At 45.0% G+C, this 20,046-nt stretch overlaps 1 protein-coding gene and 1 long non-coding RNA gene across 5 annotated transcripts in view; one reads left to right on the plus strand and one right to left on the minus strand.

Moving 5' to 3' along the window:
* The window catches only part of GLIS1 (GLIS family zinc finger 1), a 243,432-nt gene that overhangs the window by 45,806 nt on the left and 177,580 nt on the right, over positions 1 to 20,046 (plus strand). For 2 of the 3 annotated variants that reach the window (XM_033916799.1, XM_033916801.1), the window contains one exon: positions 15,302 to 15,485. In XM_033916799.1, the coding sequence (XP_033772690.1) occupies positions 15,302 to 15,485 (184 nt within the window). Of the gene's footprint in view, positions 1 to 5,175; positions 5,459 to 15,301; positions 15,486 to 20,046 lie in introns of those variants that run through there. The other variant, XM_033916802.1, reaches the window with a different exon arrangement.
* LOC117346747 overlaps positions 1 to 20,046 on the minus strand; it is a 70,969-nt gene that overhangs the window by 36,907 nt on the left and 14,016 nt on the right. Inside the window, exon 4 of one of the 2 annotated variants that reach the window (XR_004536655.1) lies at positions 2,090 to 2,198. The exons of the other annotated variant lie outside the window; for it this stretch is intronic. This is a non-coding gene — a long non-coding RNA (uncharacterized LOC117346747). Of the gene's footprint in view, positions 1 to 2,089; positions 2,199 to 20,046 lie in introns of those variants that run through there. 2 annotated transcript variants of the gene reach the window in all.

Here is a 20,046-nt window from a genome sequence, read left to right on the forward strand (position 1 = left end):
TAGGTTGGGGTTATATATCAGTTTCCCACTGGTGGGAGGATACCACTAAGAGGGGTCTTCTTCCACCAATACTTCACTGGTCAGGGGCAGTGGTGTAGCTAGGACTAAATGGGCCCACTATAACACTCCTTATCTCAAGAAAGTTATAGTAGCAATAGAAAAGGTTCAAAGAAGAGCGACCAAGATGATAAAGGGGATGGAACTCCTCTCATATGAAGAAAGACTAAAGAGGTTAGGGCTCTTCAGCTTGGAAAAGAGATGGCTGAGGGGAGATATGATGGAAGTATACAAAATCCTGAGTGTGTAGAACAGATACAAGTGGATCAATTTTTTACTGCATCAATATTTACAAAGACTAGGGAGACACCTGATGAAGTTACAGAGAAAACCAATAGGAGGAAATACTTTTTTACTCGGAGCATAATTAAGCTCTGGAATGCGTTACCAGAGGATGTGGTAAGAGTGGCTAATGTAGCTGGTTAAAAAAAAAAAGGCTTGGACAAGTTCCTGGAGGAAAAGTCCATAGTCTGCTGTTGAGACAGACATGGGGGAAGACACTGCTTGCCCTAGATCAGTAGCATGGACTGCTGCTACTATTTGGATTTTTGCCAGGTACTTGTGACTTGGATTGGCCTTCATGAAGATGGGATACTGGGCTAGATGGACCATTGGTCTGACCCAGTAAGGCTATTCTTATGTTCTTATCTCTCCCAAGATAGTGAGCATTGGGGGGTGGGACGGAGCATGGATGCACATTCCCCAAACTGACGTATTACAATTAATACATTCAGAATTTTTTTTCTACTTTTTATGTCTGAGCATTGCTTTGGTTCTAGTATCTCTCTTCTTCTTTTCTCTATTTTTTCTTAACTATCTGTGGGGTTTTCTGCCCTTTCAACATTTCTTCCCTCTTTATGTCCAGCAGTCATCTTTTCTGTGTGTCCCTATTCATCCTGTCCAGCATCTCTCCTCTGTATCTTTCTCCCTATTTTCTCTTCATGTTCAGTATCTCTTCTCTGTGTCCCTATTTTTTTACTCTATCCAGCATCTCTCCTCTTGTATCCAGTATTGCACCTCTGTGTCCCTATGTTTCTTCCATGGCCACCATCTCTTGTGTCCCTGTACTTCCATGGTTAGAAATAATTATGGGTCTCTGTTCCTTTCTATGTCCAGCTTTTCTCTTCCCTTCCTCTTGAACTCCACTTCCTCCGTTGTGGTCTGGCATCTCTTCTGCTCTCTCCCCCCTTGTTCAACCTCTATTTCTCCTCTTTGCCTCTCACCCCCAGTCCAACATCTCTGTCCCCTCTCTTTCCACTCTCCTTTGCTCCAGGTCTCTCTCTTTTCCCTCTGATCTCCCCAAACCAAGCATTTGTCCCTCTCTGCCCCCCAAATGTTTAGGCATCTCTTCTCTGTTCCCCTCTGGATATTTAGGCATCTCTCCATCACCCCCTTCCAAATCAAGTTTCACCCTCGGGCATCTAGGCATCTCTCCATTGGGCCCCCCCCCCCCTACAGCACTTGTACCTTGTGCTTCTCCTTTCTTGTCCCCCCCCCACATGCCTGCATGGGTCTGGCCTTACTCCAGCTTCTCCCACCTGCCGTATCTCCCCATACTGCTGCACTCATGTCCTGCCCACAGGAAGTTGCAGTAGGGAAGCAGGACACAGCAGAGGAAATGACCTGCCCAAAAAAACAGCTTTTAGTGCTATGAGGCTGGACCCATGCAGGCACATGGGGTCCAATGTCAGGCGTGCCCTATGATTGTATGGCTCGGGACATTTTTCTGGGCTCACTCAATGGTAGCTATGCCCCTGATCAGGAGAGCTTCCCCTAGTTCCAGAAATTCAGTACTTTAGTAGAATCACTAGAGGTCTCTGCAAACCTTAATGGGGCAGAACTCTTAAGGGTCTCTCTACTCCCCCTCCTAATAGGAAAAAAAGGTAAACATCACATTGAAAATATGCAAGTGGGGTTCGGAATTGTTCACATCAGCCAGGGATATCAAACAAGTAAATCTTTATTGATGTGTTAAAATAACAGTCTCTGACATATATTCACAGTGAAACCATTTTTTTCTCTAAAACATATCATCCAAGTATTAATATTTCTTCTGAGGTAGGAATTCTCACAAAGGAGTCCTCTTAGGAAATTTCTCTCATCAAAACTGTGGTATATTTCAACTAGTCGGAAGCTTCTTTCTGTTAAAAAAAAAAAAAAAAAAAAGCCTTCAGCAGTTGCAGCAAATTTTGCAAACAGCCACATGGCACTACTGGATTTTCTACTTCTGAGACTCGGTTCTTCACCTTTGTGATCTGGGTCTAGAATATTTCCAGGGTTTTGGTGATACTGTTTAATTTCATATATAGTTTATCAAACTCGGCCAAAGCAAAACAAGGAAAGGTCACCAAATGGTTTCACAGCGAGAAGGAGACGACCAAAAGGAAAAAAGAACGGTGCTTGATTCTTACCGAGCTAGCTGCTTTCTGACGTTATCATGGAGTATTTTGGATGCAGTTTTGCAATATTATCTCTTGCGGCTCAACCAGTATGGATCTCGGAAGAAGGTTGTTAAATACCGAAACATGGACTGTGTCAAGTTCATGCCACAAACTTTTTACTGTGTATTATCTGAATGTGTCGAGTATACGTATGCATCGCTTTTACATGTGAAGACATCTAACGGTTTACATTAAACTGGTCACTGAGATCATCGTTTCCAATTTCTTTTTTGCTTTTGGTTATCATACTTGTCCTCCAGTGCCCTTAGAACGGCTTTGGTAACCTTGTCAACTAAAACTTCACTCCTGGACAAGCGGGGACTCTGAGTTTGCACGGCCACCTTCTTATTCTCCAAGGCCTTCTCCTTGTCTTTGTCCTGCTCATACACCCCTGAAGTTTAAGCTAAGAAGGCATCTTAAAAAGGGCTCATAATTTCATAGCTTTGCAAAGTAGTCAGGAAAGTCTCCAGAGCTCCAAACAGAAGCATTCTCTCCAAGCTCATCACATTACTTGGCCATTGGAAAATTTATTTTAAGTAAGCATGAACTGAATTTTTTTTTGTCATGCACACCTCTAAGCAATAGCATAGAAACAGAGTTGGCTTAAGACATGACCCACGTGAGACACAAGTAGAGTCCCGAAAGACTGTCTCATTGGCTTACCCTTTACAGCAATGAGAACTTGTTCCTTTGCTCTCATGCCACAACCCCTTGAGCGAATCTATGTCAAGCTATAGGCTTTACCCTCTGTGCATTTGCTGATGATCTGCAGTTTCTTTACTCATTAGAAACAAATGATCTACGAGAAATTATGGACATCAGTCAAAATTTGGAAAAAAGAAGTCATTGGCTCCAAACTAACATGCTAGCGCTCAATATCTCAAAATCATCAACAGTTTTATTCCCATGCAAGGAAGGATTACAATTACAATCAACCATCAGCCTAAAGTCCAAACCGTTGCATATAGTGTCTTCTATCTGTGTATTCACGGATTATTTTTAAAACATTGGTACTCGTGTTCAAAGTCATCTACCATGGGCTTCTCTGGTATTTATTGCAGGTTATGACAATCTACTGACCACTTAGAACTCTGCGGTCTGAAGGTGCAATGCGACTGTCGGTGATGGACTTCTCAAAAGTGCACAATGAGAATACGAGATCTTCTGCTTTTTCCATCATAGGAGTAACTCTGTGGAACAAGTTAACTGGACCACAAAGAGCCCTCACTGATACTCAGAAATTCAAGAAAATGCTTAAGACTACACTTTTTGTAGAAGCATCGTAATGAATGATGAGTCTTGCCTACTCTTGCTCTGAATTGCTATATAATAGAGTGCTGTAGATAAATTGTTCTTATTGAATGATCTAAAGTCCTTGAGTCTTCCTCATTGAATACTTTAATACATTCCCTGGTGATATCATGTTTAGATTACTGTAACTCGCTATATAAGGGCATCACACAGAAAGAGATCAGATGCCTGCAAGTCGTACAAAATACGGCAATAAAACTTATTGAAAAAGCAAAAAAATTTGACCACGTCATGCCTCTTCTAATAAAAAGCTCATTGGCTCCCTCTACATAGAATAACCCATAAAATCATACTTCTAACCTTTAAAACACTCCATAACAATCAACCTGAATTTCTAAACAATATTCTAATTCTCTATACCCCTGTTAGAATACTCAGATCACAGTCACAACAAACTTTTCCGTAACAGCACCGATGCTCTGGAACTCATTGTCCCCCTGAACTACGGGATGAAACTATATTAGATCGATTTAAGGGAAAACTAAAAACTTTCCTCTTTTTAAAGATGCGTTCAACCTTTAACTCATTAATCTTATGAGACATTACTCAGCTTTGGTTATCGGATGGGATCCCCTGCCCATTTTGTATTTCCTCTAGATGGCTCTCTTTCCTATTGGAATTGTATTTCCTCCCTCCAAACCTATTGTCACAGTAAGTCTTGCACATTATAATGCACGTTTCCCCTATTTGTTTTTTATTATGTACCAACCGCTTAGAAGATTGATAGGCAGTATATTAAATTTTTATTAAACTTGGAAATCTGAGTTGATCCTGCGTGGAAGGAAAGAGATACTGGAAGTCTTAATATCACTGGAAAGTTTAAGGAAGGAAATAGTTGAAAAAATGGAAGATATTTGCAACAAAACAAGAAAACAATGGAGCTACCATTTCTTGACACATAGTCTAATGCAGGGGTCTCAAAGTCCCTCCTTGAGGGCTGCAATCCAATTGGGTTTTCAAGATTTCCCCAATGAATATGCATGAGATCTATGTGCATGCACTACTTTCAATGCATATTCATTGCGGAAATCCTGAAAACCCGACTGGATTGTGGCCCTCAAGGAGGGACTTTGAGATCCCTGGTCTAATGCATTGATTTAATCTAGTTGTAATGTCCCTTCCCCGTAATTCTGTTTTAGTTTGCATTTCTCATAAGTAAGTGAGTGGAATACCAGGACCCTGGCATCAGTGAGCTCTGAGACCGATGAGATCATGACATTCCAGGAAGCTCTATGTCAACAGTGATGATTTCACCAATCACCATTTAAAAGCAGAGAAACTTTAGTAGTTCACTCGTAGTGCATTTCACAATGAGAAGCTATTTGTGTGCATCGGTGAAAGAGAGGAGGAGTAAGCTGGTAGAGCAGGGAAATCAGGATTCAAGGGGGAACATCAGGCCAGGTCTGCTGGAGTGTAGGTATGCTCGCAGGCAATCGGCTGAACCTCTAATGATGTCATCAGCGATCCTTACTGCTTCAAAGCCAGGAGCCTATCTTTGAAGCCCCTCTGGAGCATGCATGGAGTGAGGGAGTATTTTCCATCATGGCCTAGATGGGAATGACAAGACTAGAGGTTCTGTGAGATTGCTGTGAAGGGCTCCTGCAGATCATCATGTGACATCTTTGAAGGAGGTCCCTGTCCTCAGCTTGGTAAGTACTCTCTCCAGCTGAAGTTTCCTTTAGTTTGGATGATAGAACCAGCATCCCCCCCTACCCATGTGCTATTACTTTGGGAATGGCTGACTTATTCACCAAGGAAGAGGTTGGTTTTGCCATCACCTGAATCTTCTCTGTTGTTTGACACTTGTCTGATACAGTATGCAGTAATTAATGTAGGTCTTGAGATTCTCCTCTGCCTGCAGCTGACCAGTTTCCAGCTAATTTAGGGTTAATGCCTGAGGCAGGCAGGGCTGGTGTTAGATATTCAGAGTCCCAGGACAGAAACTAGGGAGGGTCCCAAAAGCTGGGCTTCAGTCAATGCCACCTTTAGCTTGAAGCAGGCTTGGGGACTCCCTCTGGTAGGGGGCCCAAGGCAATTGCTCCGCTTGCACCCCCTAATGTTGGTCCTGGAGGCAGGAGCAATTTCCAGCAATAAAGAGCTTTTCTTAAAAGATATTTGGAGTGTGGTTTTCCAGGCTGAGAGTCTGTAACAAGTTTTCTGAATAAGTCGGGAAAGGAATTGAAAAGGACATGTGATTTTTATAGGCAAGAAACCCAGACTACTACATTACAATCAGTTGTTACTTCTAAGGTGAAAGATTGCTTATTGGTCCATAATCGGTAAAATAAAACTGTGAAAACGTAATGGGCATGATAGTCAGACTGTAGGAGTTAGCCAGGTTGACTCCTGTGGTTGTCGCTGAGCCCAGATAGTCAATGCCGGGCCATTTCTGGTGACCGGCATTGAATACCTGACATAGTTTTTGCCACTATGAACTTAGCCAGTGCTGGCTGGCTAAATTTATAGCGGCCGAAGATAGACCAGATATTGTAGAGGCCTGATTTAGTCACTAAATTAGACAGGTCCATATTCTATAAATAATGTCTAAATTAGGTGCCCTATAATTGCCATCTAAGTTCTGTATCCACGCCTAATTTTTATTTTTTTTTTATTGGCTTAATCAGCATGCTAGATGATCATGACAGTTTTCAGCCAATCCAAAAAATACCCCAAACAACATTAAACAATTTAATAGTTTGGCAATGAACTTTTGGGACTCCTAGTGCCACCTAGGTTGAGGTGCCCTCCCACACCTATCGCAAACAGTGGTTATGGGTGGAGAGTGGCATGGCTGAGTTGGGTGTCTGACATGGGCACTGCTAAATTAGGTGAGTGACAAGCCGGCGCCATCGGGTGTGATTCTATAAATGGCGCTTAGCGGTTGATTTGACGACTGCACCGGAAGGGGTCATTTATAGAATCCATTTTCAGATTACTGCAGGACGACGCTCCTGTACCTTTGCGAGCGTTGTTACGCGTTTATCAGCCGACACGAGTTTTACGATCGGCGAATAAGTTTTGCTTGCATGTTCCACCTCTCAGTTTGGTTAAGCTGTTGGGGATCCGGAAGACTAGGTGGTCAGTTCAGGGGGGCAGTGAGCTGGAACCTATCGCCGCTGGAAATGAGACAGGCACCCAGTGTTTTGCAATTTTGGAAAAATGTTGAAACTGTGCTAATTGAGAGTTTTTAATGCTCGATAGGTGAAGAGTTATATGTTGTTTTATATGATTTTTGTCAGATGGGATTATTCTGTTATTATTTTTTATTTATTTATTTTTTTTACTATTTGCGGTTATTATGTTAGAGATTACTTGCCATTCTATAAAGTCCACCTAAAGTTAGACTGTGTGGTTTTGTTTTGTTATGTAGTTACAGTGTATTTTATTATGTATGTTTATTTGTGACCCGCATAGAATTGCTGGTTATGCGGGATATAAATTTTTTTAAATCAATCAATCAATAGTGCTTTAAATTTTGTGGGTAGCAGGCTACGTCTAGCACCATAGCCGGATATCTGCTAGCTGCTAAGCACTAATCTTCAGCGACCATCTTACACTGAATATTTAGTGCTTAGCCGGCTTGGTGCTGTTTAACTGACCAGGAGCCACTCCTGAATGGTTAAACAGTGATGAATATTGGGGGCGTATGGTCAGAGGGCCCAAAATAGCATTAGAACATAAGAACAGCCTTTCTGGGTCAGACCAGTGGTCCATGTAACCCAGTAGCCCATCGTCCAGGAGGCTAATCCAGGTCACTAGTACTAGGGTTACTAGGTTTTACTATTCGGGCCCCCAGGCCCGCCCCGTCTAAGTCCCGCCTCGCCCTCAGCCCCGCCCCCCTCAACCTGTTCTGATGCTCGGATCCGCATCGGGAGGATATTATGCGCATGCACAGGTGTCATACAATGATGTCACACGCATGTTAAAAAGAACATGACATCACCGCGTTGCATCTGCACATGCACAGATGCCCTCCCGACGCGGTCCCGAGATGGAAGCTTTTCAAAACCCAGACAAAAGTGCGGGGTTTTGAAAAAGCTGTCCATTTGCCTGGCCATGTTCTCTAAGAAGAGGACATGTCCGGGTAAATCCGGAATCGGATGTCTAACCCTAACTAGTACCTGGCAAAAACCCAATAGCAGCAGCATTCTGGAACCCCAAAAAGTATCAAGATTCCATGCAGAATATCAAAAGACAAGTAAGATTCCAGAATCCCAAATGTAGCAACATTCCATCCAGGACAAGCAGCAGCTTCCCTCTTGTCCGGTCTCAATAACAGACCTTTCTTAAAACCATTCCCCAAGAGCAGCCAATAAAATATCTCCAATCTGTCCAGAAGCAAGAAAAGCAATTCACTGAGGGCCAGATTCCATAAATGGCACCTAAATCGGCAGGCGGTTGGGGGGGGGGCTGCATCTCAATCGCACGTAGGCGCTGTTTACAGAATTGCCTTAGACGCCGGTAATGCAGGCCAGGTTTTTCCTGGCTTACATTACAGGTTCCTAAGTTCTTTTCAGAATCGCATCTAATGGCACCTATCTTTATCTCCACCCCCCCAAAACACACCCATTTAGGCCGATTAAACATTTTTTTCCCCAATTATGAGCTTGTTAAAACTTGTTTAGGTAAATAATGTAGGCGCCTAACATAGGTGTCCTTTATAAAATCTCTCCCCGAGTGTTTGGCCACTGCTGGTATTTCGTGTAACATCCAGTAGCATCTACAAGCTTGCACTCTCTTCCCCTTTTGTTGCCACCTCCTCTGCTGTGAGTCTTGTCCTACACCCTGTAAGTGCAGTTCTGTCAACACTCACTTATGGAACTCACTGCCCACTTCCTTGAGAGAAGAAACTAACCTAGATAGATTTAAGGGTAATCTTAAATGCTTTCTTTTAAAAGATGCATTTGAACGGTTAAGGCTACAAGGTCAAAAATCACAAGTGCTTAACCTATTGTTTTTTTTTTTTCCTTTTATGTACTTCTTTCCTTATGCATTGTACAGTGTTCCGCCCCACGAATTCGCGGTTCGTGTTCCGCCTCACGAATTCGCGGTTCGCGGACCCAATCATTCGCGGTCTACTCCCGACTGCCTCTTCCTGTAGTAAAGTCGGGCTACACCAATCGGGAGCTGCGTGTCAAAGCAGCTCCTGATTGGTATAGCCCGACTTTACTACAGGAAGAGGCGGTCGGAGCAGACCGTGAGTGATTTTCTTCGCCCGCCGGCGCTCCAGCTGCCCTCTCCTGCCTCCCCTGCCTTTTGACAGGCGAAAAACCGCGTTTGAGGTTTTTACGAAATTCACAGGGGTTCCTGGAACTGTAGTTCTTCCCTCTTTCCTTTTGTTCCTGTCATTATGTACTAATCTGTTTCAGTATTTTTTCCACAAATACTATGTTTGTCACACCCCGTTGTAAATTTTGTACATCGCATTGAAGATACGATAGTGCGTTTTAATCAAAATTTTATTAAACTTGAAACTTGTGCATAAATGTACTGGAAAACCAGCTCTTGTGTGCATAAGCGTCGTCAAACTGAGCGCTGTTCTGTGAGCGTGCCCCATTGCATTTGGCATTCACATGGGCGGAGCATGGGTGGGACAGAATACGTTACGTATGCCCTTGCCGCGGTTTATAGACAACACCGCGCGCTGACAACTGAGCGCAAGACGGAAGCGCGCACCGAAGAAAATTACAGTTTTTAGGGGCTCCGACGGAGGGTTTTGTTGGGGAGCCCCCCCAGTTTACTTAATAGAGATCGCGCCGGCGTTGTGGGGGGTTTGGGGGGTTGTAACCCTCCACATTTTACTGTAAACTTAACTTTTTCCTGAAAAACAGGGAAAAAGTGAAGTTTTGAGTAAAATGTGGGGGATTACAATGCCCCCATAACGCGGCCCGATCTCTATTAAGTAAAGTGGGGGGGGTTCCCTACCACACACCCCTGTCGGAGCCGTAAAAACAGTAATTTTCTGCGGCTCGCACCTCCACGCTGCGCTCAATTGTATGGGCGCGCCTTTGTCCCGGCGCGCTTTTGACCTGACACCCCTTGCTGCATTTAGGTATCTGCAGTTACATCATCCCTATGCCGATACCCAGCTATCCCAGTATTCTATAATGGAATCCTGACACCTAGGTTCTGTTCTAGAATTGTCTCTCACTGTGTGGTATCAGGGTGCCTAAAAGGAGACACTCAGTTATATTATTGACCCCCTAGCTCCCTCCTGCCCCACCAGTCCACATGCTGATCTAGGTACTAATAAATAGCATACTTTAGGATGTGCTCATATGTCTTGAATTAGCTGCTGAATTAGCTCACACTAATCCAGATTACATTACATTAGAGATTTCTATTCCGCCAATACCTTGCGGTTCAAGGCGGATTACAAAAGAAGTTATCTGGCCATTTCCAGAGGAATTGAAGAGTAGAGAGATTTGCTACAGAGAATTGGGATGAGTCTTGCGGAGTTAGTTTGTCTTCAAGGAGGTCTTGAATAGGATGGTTTTTTATTTTTTTTCTAAACGATTTGTAGATGCTAAAAGGTTTTAGGCATGAGAGGACATGGTGGGTTGGGATCTATTTTTCTGCCTCTTTCATATGGGTGCTTTGTGTGAAGAGTGTGGCACAGTCAGGGCCGGATTTAGATGAAAAGAGGCCCTAGGCTATTCCACTTATGAGGCCTTTTCACCTCCCATTTTTAAGTTTGTAAATTACATGAGAGATAATAAAATACATCATTACTGTGATATATATCAATATGTTAAATGAAACATGTTGTTATTGGTACTAATCTTTATAAAAAATGTGACACGGATCTTGAGGCCCTAGGCTAAAGCCTAGTTAGCCTATAGGAAAATCTGGCCCTGGGCACAGTGGATAGAGCTACAGCCTCAGCTACACCATGAGGCTGTGGGTTGAAACCCTAAGCTGTTCCCTGTGACCTGGGCAAGTCAATTCTCCACTACATTAGACAGATTGTGAGCCCTCCGAGATAGACAGGGAAAATGCTTGAAGTACCTGTATGTAAATCACTTTGAGTATGGTTGTATAACTACAAAAAGGCAGTATACAAGTCCCAATCCCTTTCCCTGATGTCATAATGCCTCATTCCACCAATGCTTAAGAGCCAACCTCATCAGTGATGTCACAATGACTTCATTGTTCTATACTTGGCTCACTTCTGATATTGTATTGGAGGAGAGTGTGGTGCAGTGGTTAGATCTACAGCCTCAGCACCCTGAGGTTGTGGGTTCAAATCCCATGTCGTTTCCTGAGACCCTGGGCAAGTCAATTCTCCACTACATTAGACAGATTGTGAGCCTACTGGGACAGATAAGGAAAATGCTAATAAAAACTGCTTTGGAGTGTGGTTGTATAACTACAAAAAGGCGTTATATAAATCCTTTTCCCTTCATACAGCCCTTGGTACTGGATGGCACAGCCACTTTCCACTTACCTCCCCCAAGCCAAAACATAGTAACATAGTCCACTAGTGCCAAACAGTTGCAGGTTTACTGGTGCTTGTGCATTACTGTGGGCAGCGGGAGGTGACTCTGTTCCATCTCAAAATAGAAGGGGGAAAAAAAAAAGAAAAGCTGTTCGGTGTTTCCGATCTCAAGATGATAAATACACACAAAAGCCACATTCATTATCGACTGGTTATGTACCGGGCGCAATGATTTATGGCTTCATGGCATCTCCAGTGAATCTGTCAAGGCAGATTTTCACTTCCATTCGTCTTCTGATTTTGGCAAGTTCCTCTGCCTTTAAATTCAGCTGTTTGACATGTATTGTACCAGAATCACATTTCCAAAACATTTACAGTGTATTGCAAAGAAAAAAAAAAAAAATTGTTCAGTTTCGCCCATCTGCTTTCAATTTTATGCATCTCAAAGAGTGAAAACAACTTGAAGGTTGGCACCGGGAAAAGCTTTTCACTGTAGCAGAGAGCCTTGCATGTAGGCATCTTTAAAGGTAGGAGATAAACTGGAGAAAATTGAATTGTTGCTTAAATAAAAAGCTCACACGATTAGCAAGGTTTTGACTAACAAGAGATGGCCATCTTTGCCTCAGAGTAAAGGTGAAATGTTTCATTGGTGCAAGATCGAGGTTGGATCCCAAGGATTGGATTAGGAGGTTGAACAATGATGGTGAAAGTGGGGGACTCTGCTGGGAGGGTGTCAACTATCTGAAAGTTTGCCATCTTTACATACTGCGTAGCGCCGTGTGGTTAGGAAGCCTTGGAACCAGGAGAGGACCGGGCTGCTAAACCCAAAATAGCTGAAGATCTCGGACATTTGATCAAAGTCTACTAGGTCGAATGTGTGCCCCGTTACTCCCATGCCATGCCCCAGCCTCGCCTCTAGCCCCACCCCCTCAGCCTGCTCGTCTCGGTCGGGAGGGCGTGGATGCTCCTCCCGACACGATCTGATTTTCAAAACCTGGACAAAGTGCCGGGTTTTGAAAAGCCGTCCGGATGCCCAGACATGCCCTCTTAAAAGAGGACATATCCAGGTAAATCCGGGCGTCCGGTAACCCTAGATAGGAGGAGGTCTTGACATATGCAGGTTGGGAGGCAGTTCCAAATTGGGGGGCCTTGAAACTCGAAGGTGGATTTGAAGAGTGATCTGTTGTTGCTTGTGGGTGAAATTGGGCAGAGATTTTAGCATGGTCCTACTGGGTCTGCACAAAGGGCCCTTTGGCGTGGCCCTCCGGCGTGGCCTGTCGACGGTGCAGGCCCACCTGATACGTAGCCCTACATTCTATTCATAGTGCTCAAAATTGCGCATGCTATTTAACTGAAAAACAAACCAATTAGCACCAGTAATTATCTTTATTAAAACTTGATATGCTGCTGGGTGGTCACAAACAATCAATTATCTGTGCTAATTGACGCCAATTTGAATTTGTGCATGCATCTCGCTAGGCCCTATTCTGTAAAGATGAGTGCGTCGATTTTTCAGTGTGCTGAAAAGGGGCGTGGCCATAGGAGAGGCAGGTCAGGGCCATTTATAGAATCTGGTCCTAAGTGCTGTTCTGTAACTGGTGCCCAACTCCGAATGCTATTTGTCTGTTTATTTATTTCGATTTTTATCCCGTTCTCCCAGAAGCTCAGAACGAGTTACAAGTAGATATTCACAATCGTCTGAAAACAGACTGGAGTTTATTGGCTGTCATCCAGTTTTTCATATCCGAGAGGCAGTGTAGGAGGTTAGTGAGTTGGGTTGGCCGATCGTCACCTAGGGGGAGCAATAGAATAGAACTCCGTGCTCATTGCTTTTGGCTCCCTCTATGTGTGTAAGTTGTAGACATGTTCATGTCCCTTCCATGCTCTGTTCACATGCATGCCTCCTTGTAGTTACATGCTAAGGAACTTACCCCCCCCCCCTTTTATAAAACAGTAATGCGGCTTGTAGTGTCAGTTGCGGCAGGAACAGCTCTGACGCTTATAGAATTCCTATGAGCGTCGGAGCTGTTAGTGCCGCAGCCGGCGCTAAAAACCGCGCTAATAGAATGGAGCATATTTCCATATGCAAATGCCACTTAAGATGCCAACGTACATGCATAAGATGCGCATTACTGCACATGCCCATGCATAGAACTGCTCAGAAAAAGCTAATATGAATTATAGCTTTTAAAAATATAAACTATATAGATGTGAAAATAAAACAGGAAAGTCACTTGCTAGACCGGTTTAAAATGACCTGTTCGTAAATAGATATCCAGTACAAAAAAAAAAAAAACCAACAAAAAACCCCAGCAAAGAAAAACAAAGAAAACTTAAATTTGATGATATCTCTAAGGGTTTGTATAGTTTTTCAGGAACTTTATAATGAGATCTTGTGTTCTTCTATTCATAGAGAAATTTTTTTCAAAACTCAGTCCTCCTGCTTTAAATTTGGCTTACTAAAGAGCTCAGACTCTGAAGATGAAATTTAAATATAATTTAATAAATAAAATTAGCAAATGTCTCTGGTCCAGATAGCCTAGGGTCTGAATTGTATAAAATTCTTGGTGATTCACTATTATAATCATTAAAAGACTTGTGTTCTCCAGCCTCTTAGAGCTGGTCTAGTAGAATCAGGCTTCTTTTCATATGTACCCTTCCTAAAATCTGCATTTCTTCCAGCATTTATCCCGTCTTCTCACTAAGAATCTGAATAGCACTTTAGTTTTATTTAGAATCACAAACTTCCACAAATGAAACTGCATTCTATGGGCCAGATTCTCAAACGGGTGTCTAACTTTAACTGGCAAAATCCCCTTAATAGGTTCAATAATTGAAATTTTTTTTTTTTTACCCTCCCTCCCCCTTTTTACAAAGCCATATTAGGCTTTTTTATTGCCAGCTGCGGCAGTATTAGCGCCAATGCTCATAGGAATTCTCTGAGCTAATATCGCCATGGCCGGCGATTTAAAAAAGCCTAATGTAGCTTTGTAAAAAGAGCCCTTAATTGGGGGATAGGTGCCTACCTGATTCTATAAAAGGTGCTTATTCTATAAAACTTAGGTGCCCATTATAGAATTGTGCTTAGGTGGCGCTCAGCATCCTACCATTTGGACGTCTCCAGTTAATGCCAGGGCTTTCCATGCCTAAAGTTGGGTGACAATATCAGAGCCCAAGGGCACCCGATTCACAAAGAGGTGCCTAACTCAAAAACACGCCCACGATCCGCTCCTAAGCACACCCCACTTCTCGGTAGGTGCTTTGGGCTAGGCACCTACTTTTTATAGGATCGCGGTTTTTGAGTTGGGCTAGGGTCAGTATTCGGTGGCAATACCCAGTTCAGTGCTGGTGAATGTCGGCAGCCATTTTGCTCAGCATGCTTTAGGCGATCAGGAGCCTCCTCTGTTTTGCTTAAACCATGTTGAATATCAACCTCCATAAGCAGTTGCGTAACAACAGTAGAGGGTGGTGGCACCCCCGCCCCCTCATCTCTGCCCTCATGCTTATCTGCGACCCCGCTCCTTCCTCGCCCCCCCCCCATGCTACACTCATGCTTTTCCTTCCCCTAAACCTCATTAAATCTTCGCCAGCGTGAGCAGCTTCTCCAGCCTGCCGCTCACGCCAGCATTGCTTTTCCCTCTGATGTCACTTCCTGGCCCCGTGACCTGGAAGTGATTTTGGAGGGGAGCCAGGCCAGCGCGAGTAGCAGGCTTCAGAAGTTGCTCGCGCTGGTGAAGATTTAAAGAAGTATGGGGGTGGGGGAAGGGAGGGTGCGAGCATGGCTGTCCACCCCCTTAATACGCCACTGCCCATAAGTATCAAAGTTTGTGTATATATATATATATATATATATATATATATGACTGCTGGTCTTTGCTTTCCCTCTCAAGCTGCAGCCCTAGGCGACTGCCTAGTCATGCCTAATGGTTGCACAGGCCCTGGGCGTGACATGTGTCTTAATAAACCCGGGCTTGCGTGCACTGGATTAAAACATAGCGCTGCACCTCTGCACCTTGTGTTACTACTTTTTGGATCTTCTTCTTGTTTATGGCAGTGAACGGTGGCTACAACTATTGTAACGTGATATCGGAGAAGAAATCGATGATGGATGTGGAGATGACGAACAGTGCGGTACCCTTCTGTAGACAGAGTCTAGTCATCCATGCTGGAAACCCTCTATCTGTGGATCACCCCTTGTCTTGCGAGAGGTTACTGCAAGTCACACACTCGGACATAAGGTACTGTTCTTTTCCGTGTCGTGTCTGCTCTCTGGGTCCTTCTTATCGCATTCTTTGCTGCGTCTTTCTGGTTACATTTCCTTTTGCTCGTTGTGAATTCTCTCTTGCGGTAGATGTTCATGGCCAACAGAGCCTTAACATTTCCCGTCACCCCTGATAATCTACAGCCACAGAGTTTATGCCAGTTTTCCCTGTACCTGCTTCCCGTTTACACCATATACAGAAGCTTGCTGAGATTGTACGATGATGGCTATTTTTGAAGCATCTCCACATCTCAGCGGCAGATTTAAAAAAAAAATCATCTAGAGAGATATTGTATTTCAAACCATTCGGAGATGGGGAGGTGCACCGTGTCCACATGGTGAGGGGGTGCGTAGGGAGGTGAGGAGGTAAAGGGAATGGTCTGTGCTGAGAGATCTGCGTTTCTATTTCACTATAAATAATCCATGTCAGTGTGGGGGAAACAAACAGTATGACAAGGCAGTGGCTTTTGCTCTGGTGGGGGGGGGGGGGGTCCAGTGCTGTTTGGAGGCTTCAGGTGCTTTGATGGGATTTTAGTGCTGTTTGGGAGCTCAGGTGCTTTAAGGCTGCAGAGGAAGTTTTTGTGGGAAGGGAGAGCTGGAATCATGGGGAATCTGGACTGGTATTTACAGCTGCCCCTGCAGCAGGCACTTAGACATGCCTCAGGGCAGGTGTAAACACCAGCGTTTCTTCACCTTTAGATCTTCGTACACTATGGGCTAGATTCACTAACCTGACTTCCGGGTCCGATTCCAGCAGGCCCGACCGATTCACAACATCAAAATATTGAAATGAGGGCGATTGTAGAAATGCCCCCTCCGACCGCATGGATCGCTAGTGTGCGATCCTGACACATGCGCTTTCCCTGCCGATGGTCTGCGTGTACATTTTGTGTCTGTCTTTTTTTTTTGGGGGGGGCTGGCTTTTTTTTGGGCCTCGACTCTCCTGCTCTCCCAGGGAAGGGCTATTTCTGGCGGCAGCAGCCTCTTCCCTTTCGCCGACACTGGCTTGTTGCTTTCTCCTGTCAGCCGGTCATGCCCTGCTCTCTGCCGCCTTCCCTGCAGTGCGAGCCCGCGGGTTTAAAGCGGGGCTGCACTGTGGCGTGAAGCCCCACTTTAACCCCACGGGCTTGCACTGCAGGGAAGGTGGCAGAAATCCAGAGCTCGGAGCAGAGAGGACATGGGGGAGAAAGCAGGGCTGGGAGATCGGGACTGGACATGCTTCCATGTTCACATCTGTTTGTTGGGAGGCAGAACCCCCCCCCACCAACTTAGCTAAGATCAGGCATGGCTTGAAGATCGGGGCAGAGTGCAGGGCGGCAATGGAGCAGGAGAGTCGGCAGAGACGTGTGCGACTGGTCCCCAGCAGTTGCTTCTTCTCTTGATCGGCCAGCCTAGTCGGTGTCCCAAATTTGTTTGGTGAACCGCGTCCCTGCCTACTTTGCATGCCGTTTCCCCTCATTTGCATGCACGGATCGGAAGCGGACCGCAGGAGAGGTTAGTGAATCGGGTTGGAGGGAAATCGGGTCGCAAAGGGGTCACAAACCGATCGGTACACGATTGGTTTGCTTTGTGACTCTAGCCCACAGGTGTCGAAGTCGGTCCTCGAGGGCCGCAATCCAGTCGGGTTTTCAGAATTTCCCCAATGAATATGCATTGAAAGCAGTGTATGCACATAGATCTCATGCATATTCATTGGGGAAATCTTGAAAACCCGACTGGATTGCGGCCCTCGAGGACCGACTTCGACACCCCTGCTCTAGCCCTATCACCCCAAGGTCCCTCTCCCCATCTGTACCTATCAGCCTCACACCTCCCAGCACATATGGCTCTGAGTTCTAATCCCCAAATGCATTACTCTGCACTTCTATGCATTGAATTTTAGTTGCCAGAAATTAGACCATTCTTCTAACTTTTGTAGATCCTTTTTCATGTTTTCCACTCCCTTAGTGTCTACTCTGTCATCCGCAAAGAGGCTGTGCTGTTGGGGGAGGCAGTTGCTGGGGTAAGGCCAGGTGATGCTGGGTGGGGGAAGCTGACATCAGGTGGGGGGCTGTGATGCTGAGACCAGAGCCATTGTCAGAAGGAGCAGCATTTATAGAAAGCTGTTCCCACATCTATTTGGGGGAGGGGTAGGTGGGGGGAGAAAAAGAGATTGTTATGTTTTCTTTTTCCACATGCAACTTTCTAAAATCACTGATCTCTTTGGACGTGGAGGGGGCTGGGGTGTGCAGCCCTTCTCCCATTTTACAAGCGGTTTCATGTTTGCAGAGCCTCTCGTAAGACAGCATGGAAATTCTGCATTTCCTGTCTTGGACATGTGAATTCCTCTCTCTTCGTCTTTTTTTAAAACCTGCCTTTTTACCATTGGTTTTAGAAGGTGAAAATAAGGGTCAATAACCAAGTTGCAGGTGATATCTTTTTCTTGGATTAACTTAATGTATCTTTCACAAGCTTTTGCTGAGCATTATACTCTCTTCGTGAGGCCAGTGAAGAAATATTGCTGTTTTGGGTTTAAGTCGTATAAACTCACCTAGTACTAACATGGCAAACGCAGTTCTTTGTGTTGGAAGGTAAGATGTCCAGTCCCTCGCTATATCAATGCAGGCATATGAATACTAAGGGACAGCAATTCAAGCAGCGTCTTTTCAGAACTTGTAGGGGGCCATTTCGCCAAGTGGCGCTAAGCGCTAATGCATATTTACCACTGCTTAAAAATGGCGCTGGTGGACTGCGCTCAGGAGCCAAGTGATAAGTGTGGGCTCAACATGCACTAAAAAATACACTTTATTTTTTGGTGCGGGGGTGCGTTTGGGGGCAGACATTGTGGGATTATTGTGGGAACCCTTGTCGCCTACAAAATAGGTGACGGTAAGAGCTCATGCGCTAATAGTCACGTGCTAATTTCTAAATTAGCGCATGGCTGTTAATTGGAGAAGCCAAATAGCAAACAATTTAGAGCCATGCTAAAAAGTGGCTTTAGTGTGTGGGCAATCCATGCACTAAAAATAGCGTAGGCCAGTGGCGTAGCTACAGTAGGAGGCACCTGGGGTGGTGGCGCCCCCGCACCGTCCTCTCCACCCCCACTCCTTCCCCACCCCCACACGTGCCCTCCCTTTGCCCCGTACCTCTTTAAATCGTCACCAGTGCGAGCAACTTCTCTGGCCTACTGCTCGCACCAGCATTGGCTTTCCTTCTGATGTCACTTCCTGGCCTCACTACCAGGAAGTGATTTCAGAGGGGATCCCGGCCAGTGTGAGAGGCAGGCTGGAGAAATTGCTCAGGCTGGTGAAGATTTAAAGAGGTACGGGGGTGGGGAAGGTGAGCATGGCATGAGGGGGCGGACAGGTGCCAGTGCCCCCACCAAGATGGCGTCGGCCATTTTTTAACACAGCTTTGTAAAAGGGACACTTAATTTAACTAGGGCTAGGGTTACCAGATTTTCCCGCCCTGTTCTGGCCAGCCACACCCTGTTCTGCCCCCAGGCCTGCCCCACCCCCCTCGACCTACATGAGCAACGAGTGACATCGGATGGCATTCACGCATGCGATGGTATGACGCGATGACATCGCATGCGTGCGCGTGATGTTATTGTGTTACATCTGTGCATGAGCAAATGCCATCCTGACATTGCTGGAAGCTTTTCAAAACCCGGACAAAGTGGCGGGTTTTGAAAAGCCGTCCGGATCCCCAGACATGTCCTCAAAAGGAGGACATGTCCGGGGGAATCCGGACCTCTGGTATTCCTAGGCTGTCGTCTGTCAATCCACATCTGGAGTTAGTGGCACAGTCGTAACACAGTGCAATTCCACTCCACCACTACTGAAAGTATGATCCTGAATCCCCTCACCCAGTATTACCACCAGTCATCACGTCCTTGGTGGAGAAATGTGCCTTCGCTTTCAAGGATGAAATGTGAATATTCTGTTTCTGGCTTTAATATGTGTTTTATTTCTCCATGGCTGAATCTCAGTTTAAACATTTGGTATAAATTAATTGGAAACACAGAAGAACTGTACTTTTTTTTTTTTTTTTTTTTTCCTTTTTCTTGCAAATTTTAAAAGCTGCCAGTGTTTGCAGACCCATATCCTGAACACGCCATCCGTGATGTATGGCACTCTGTTGTGAGTTAAAACTGTTCCCATTTCAATTGCATTCTTACTTTTGAGACTTGGCACAGTGACAGGACTGAAAAATAAAGGTTCAATGAAGTTACAATTTCTTATCTCAGATACCTGGAATAAGGTGCAAGTTGGCTCGGTGGTAGTGCTGAACATTTCCAGGTAAGGGATCCAGGACCTGCTTTTGTTTCTTGAGCTGACTGGGTCAGGCGATGCTCCAAAGAGAGTGATGGTAGGAGGAGAGGGAGGGAGGGTGAATGCAGTGGTGACAGTTCATAGCTAGGCATGGGATGCACTCATACCCCCTAATTCTTTTCAGTATTCGGTATGGGCCCCAAAGTGACTGCTGAGTGGAAGGCGACAGAGGGTAGTGGTCAATGGAGATCACTCTGAGGAAAGGATTGTTACCAGTGGTGTGCC

The sequence above is a fragment of the Geotrypetes seraphini genome, chromosome 12 (genome assembly GCF_902459505.1).
Source record: "Geotrypetes seraphini chromosome 12, aGeoSer1.1, whole genome shotgun sequence".
Taxonomy (NCBI): Eukaryota; Metazoa; Chordata; class Amphibia; order Gymnophiona; family Dermophiidae; genus Geotrypetes; species Geotrypetes seraphini.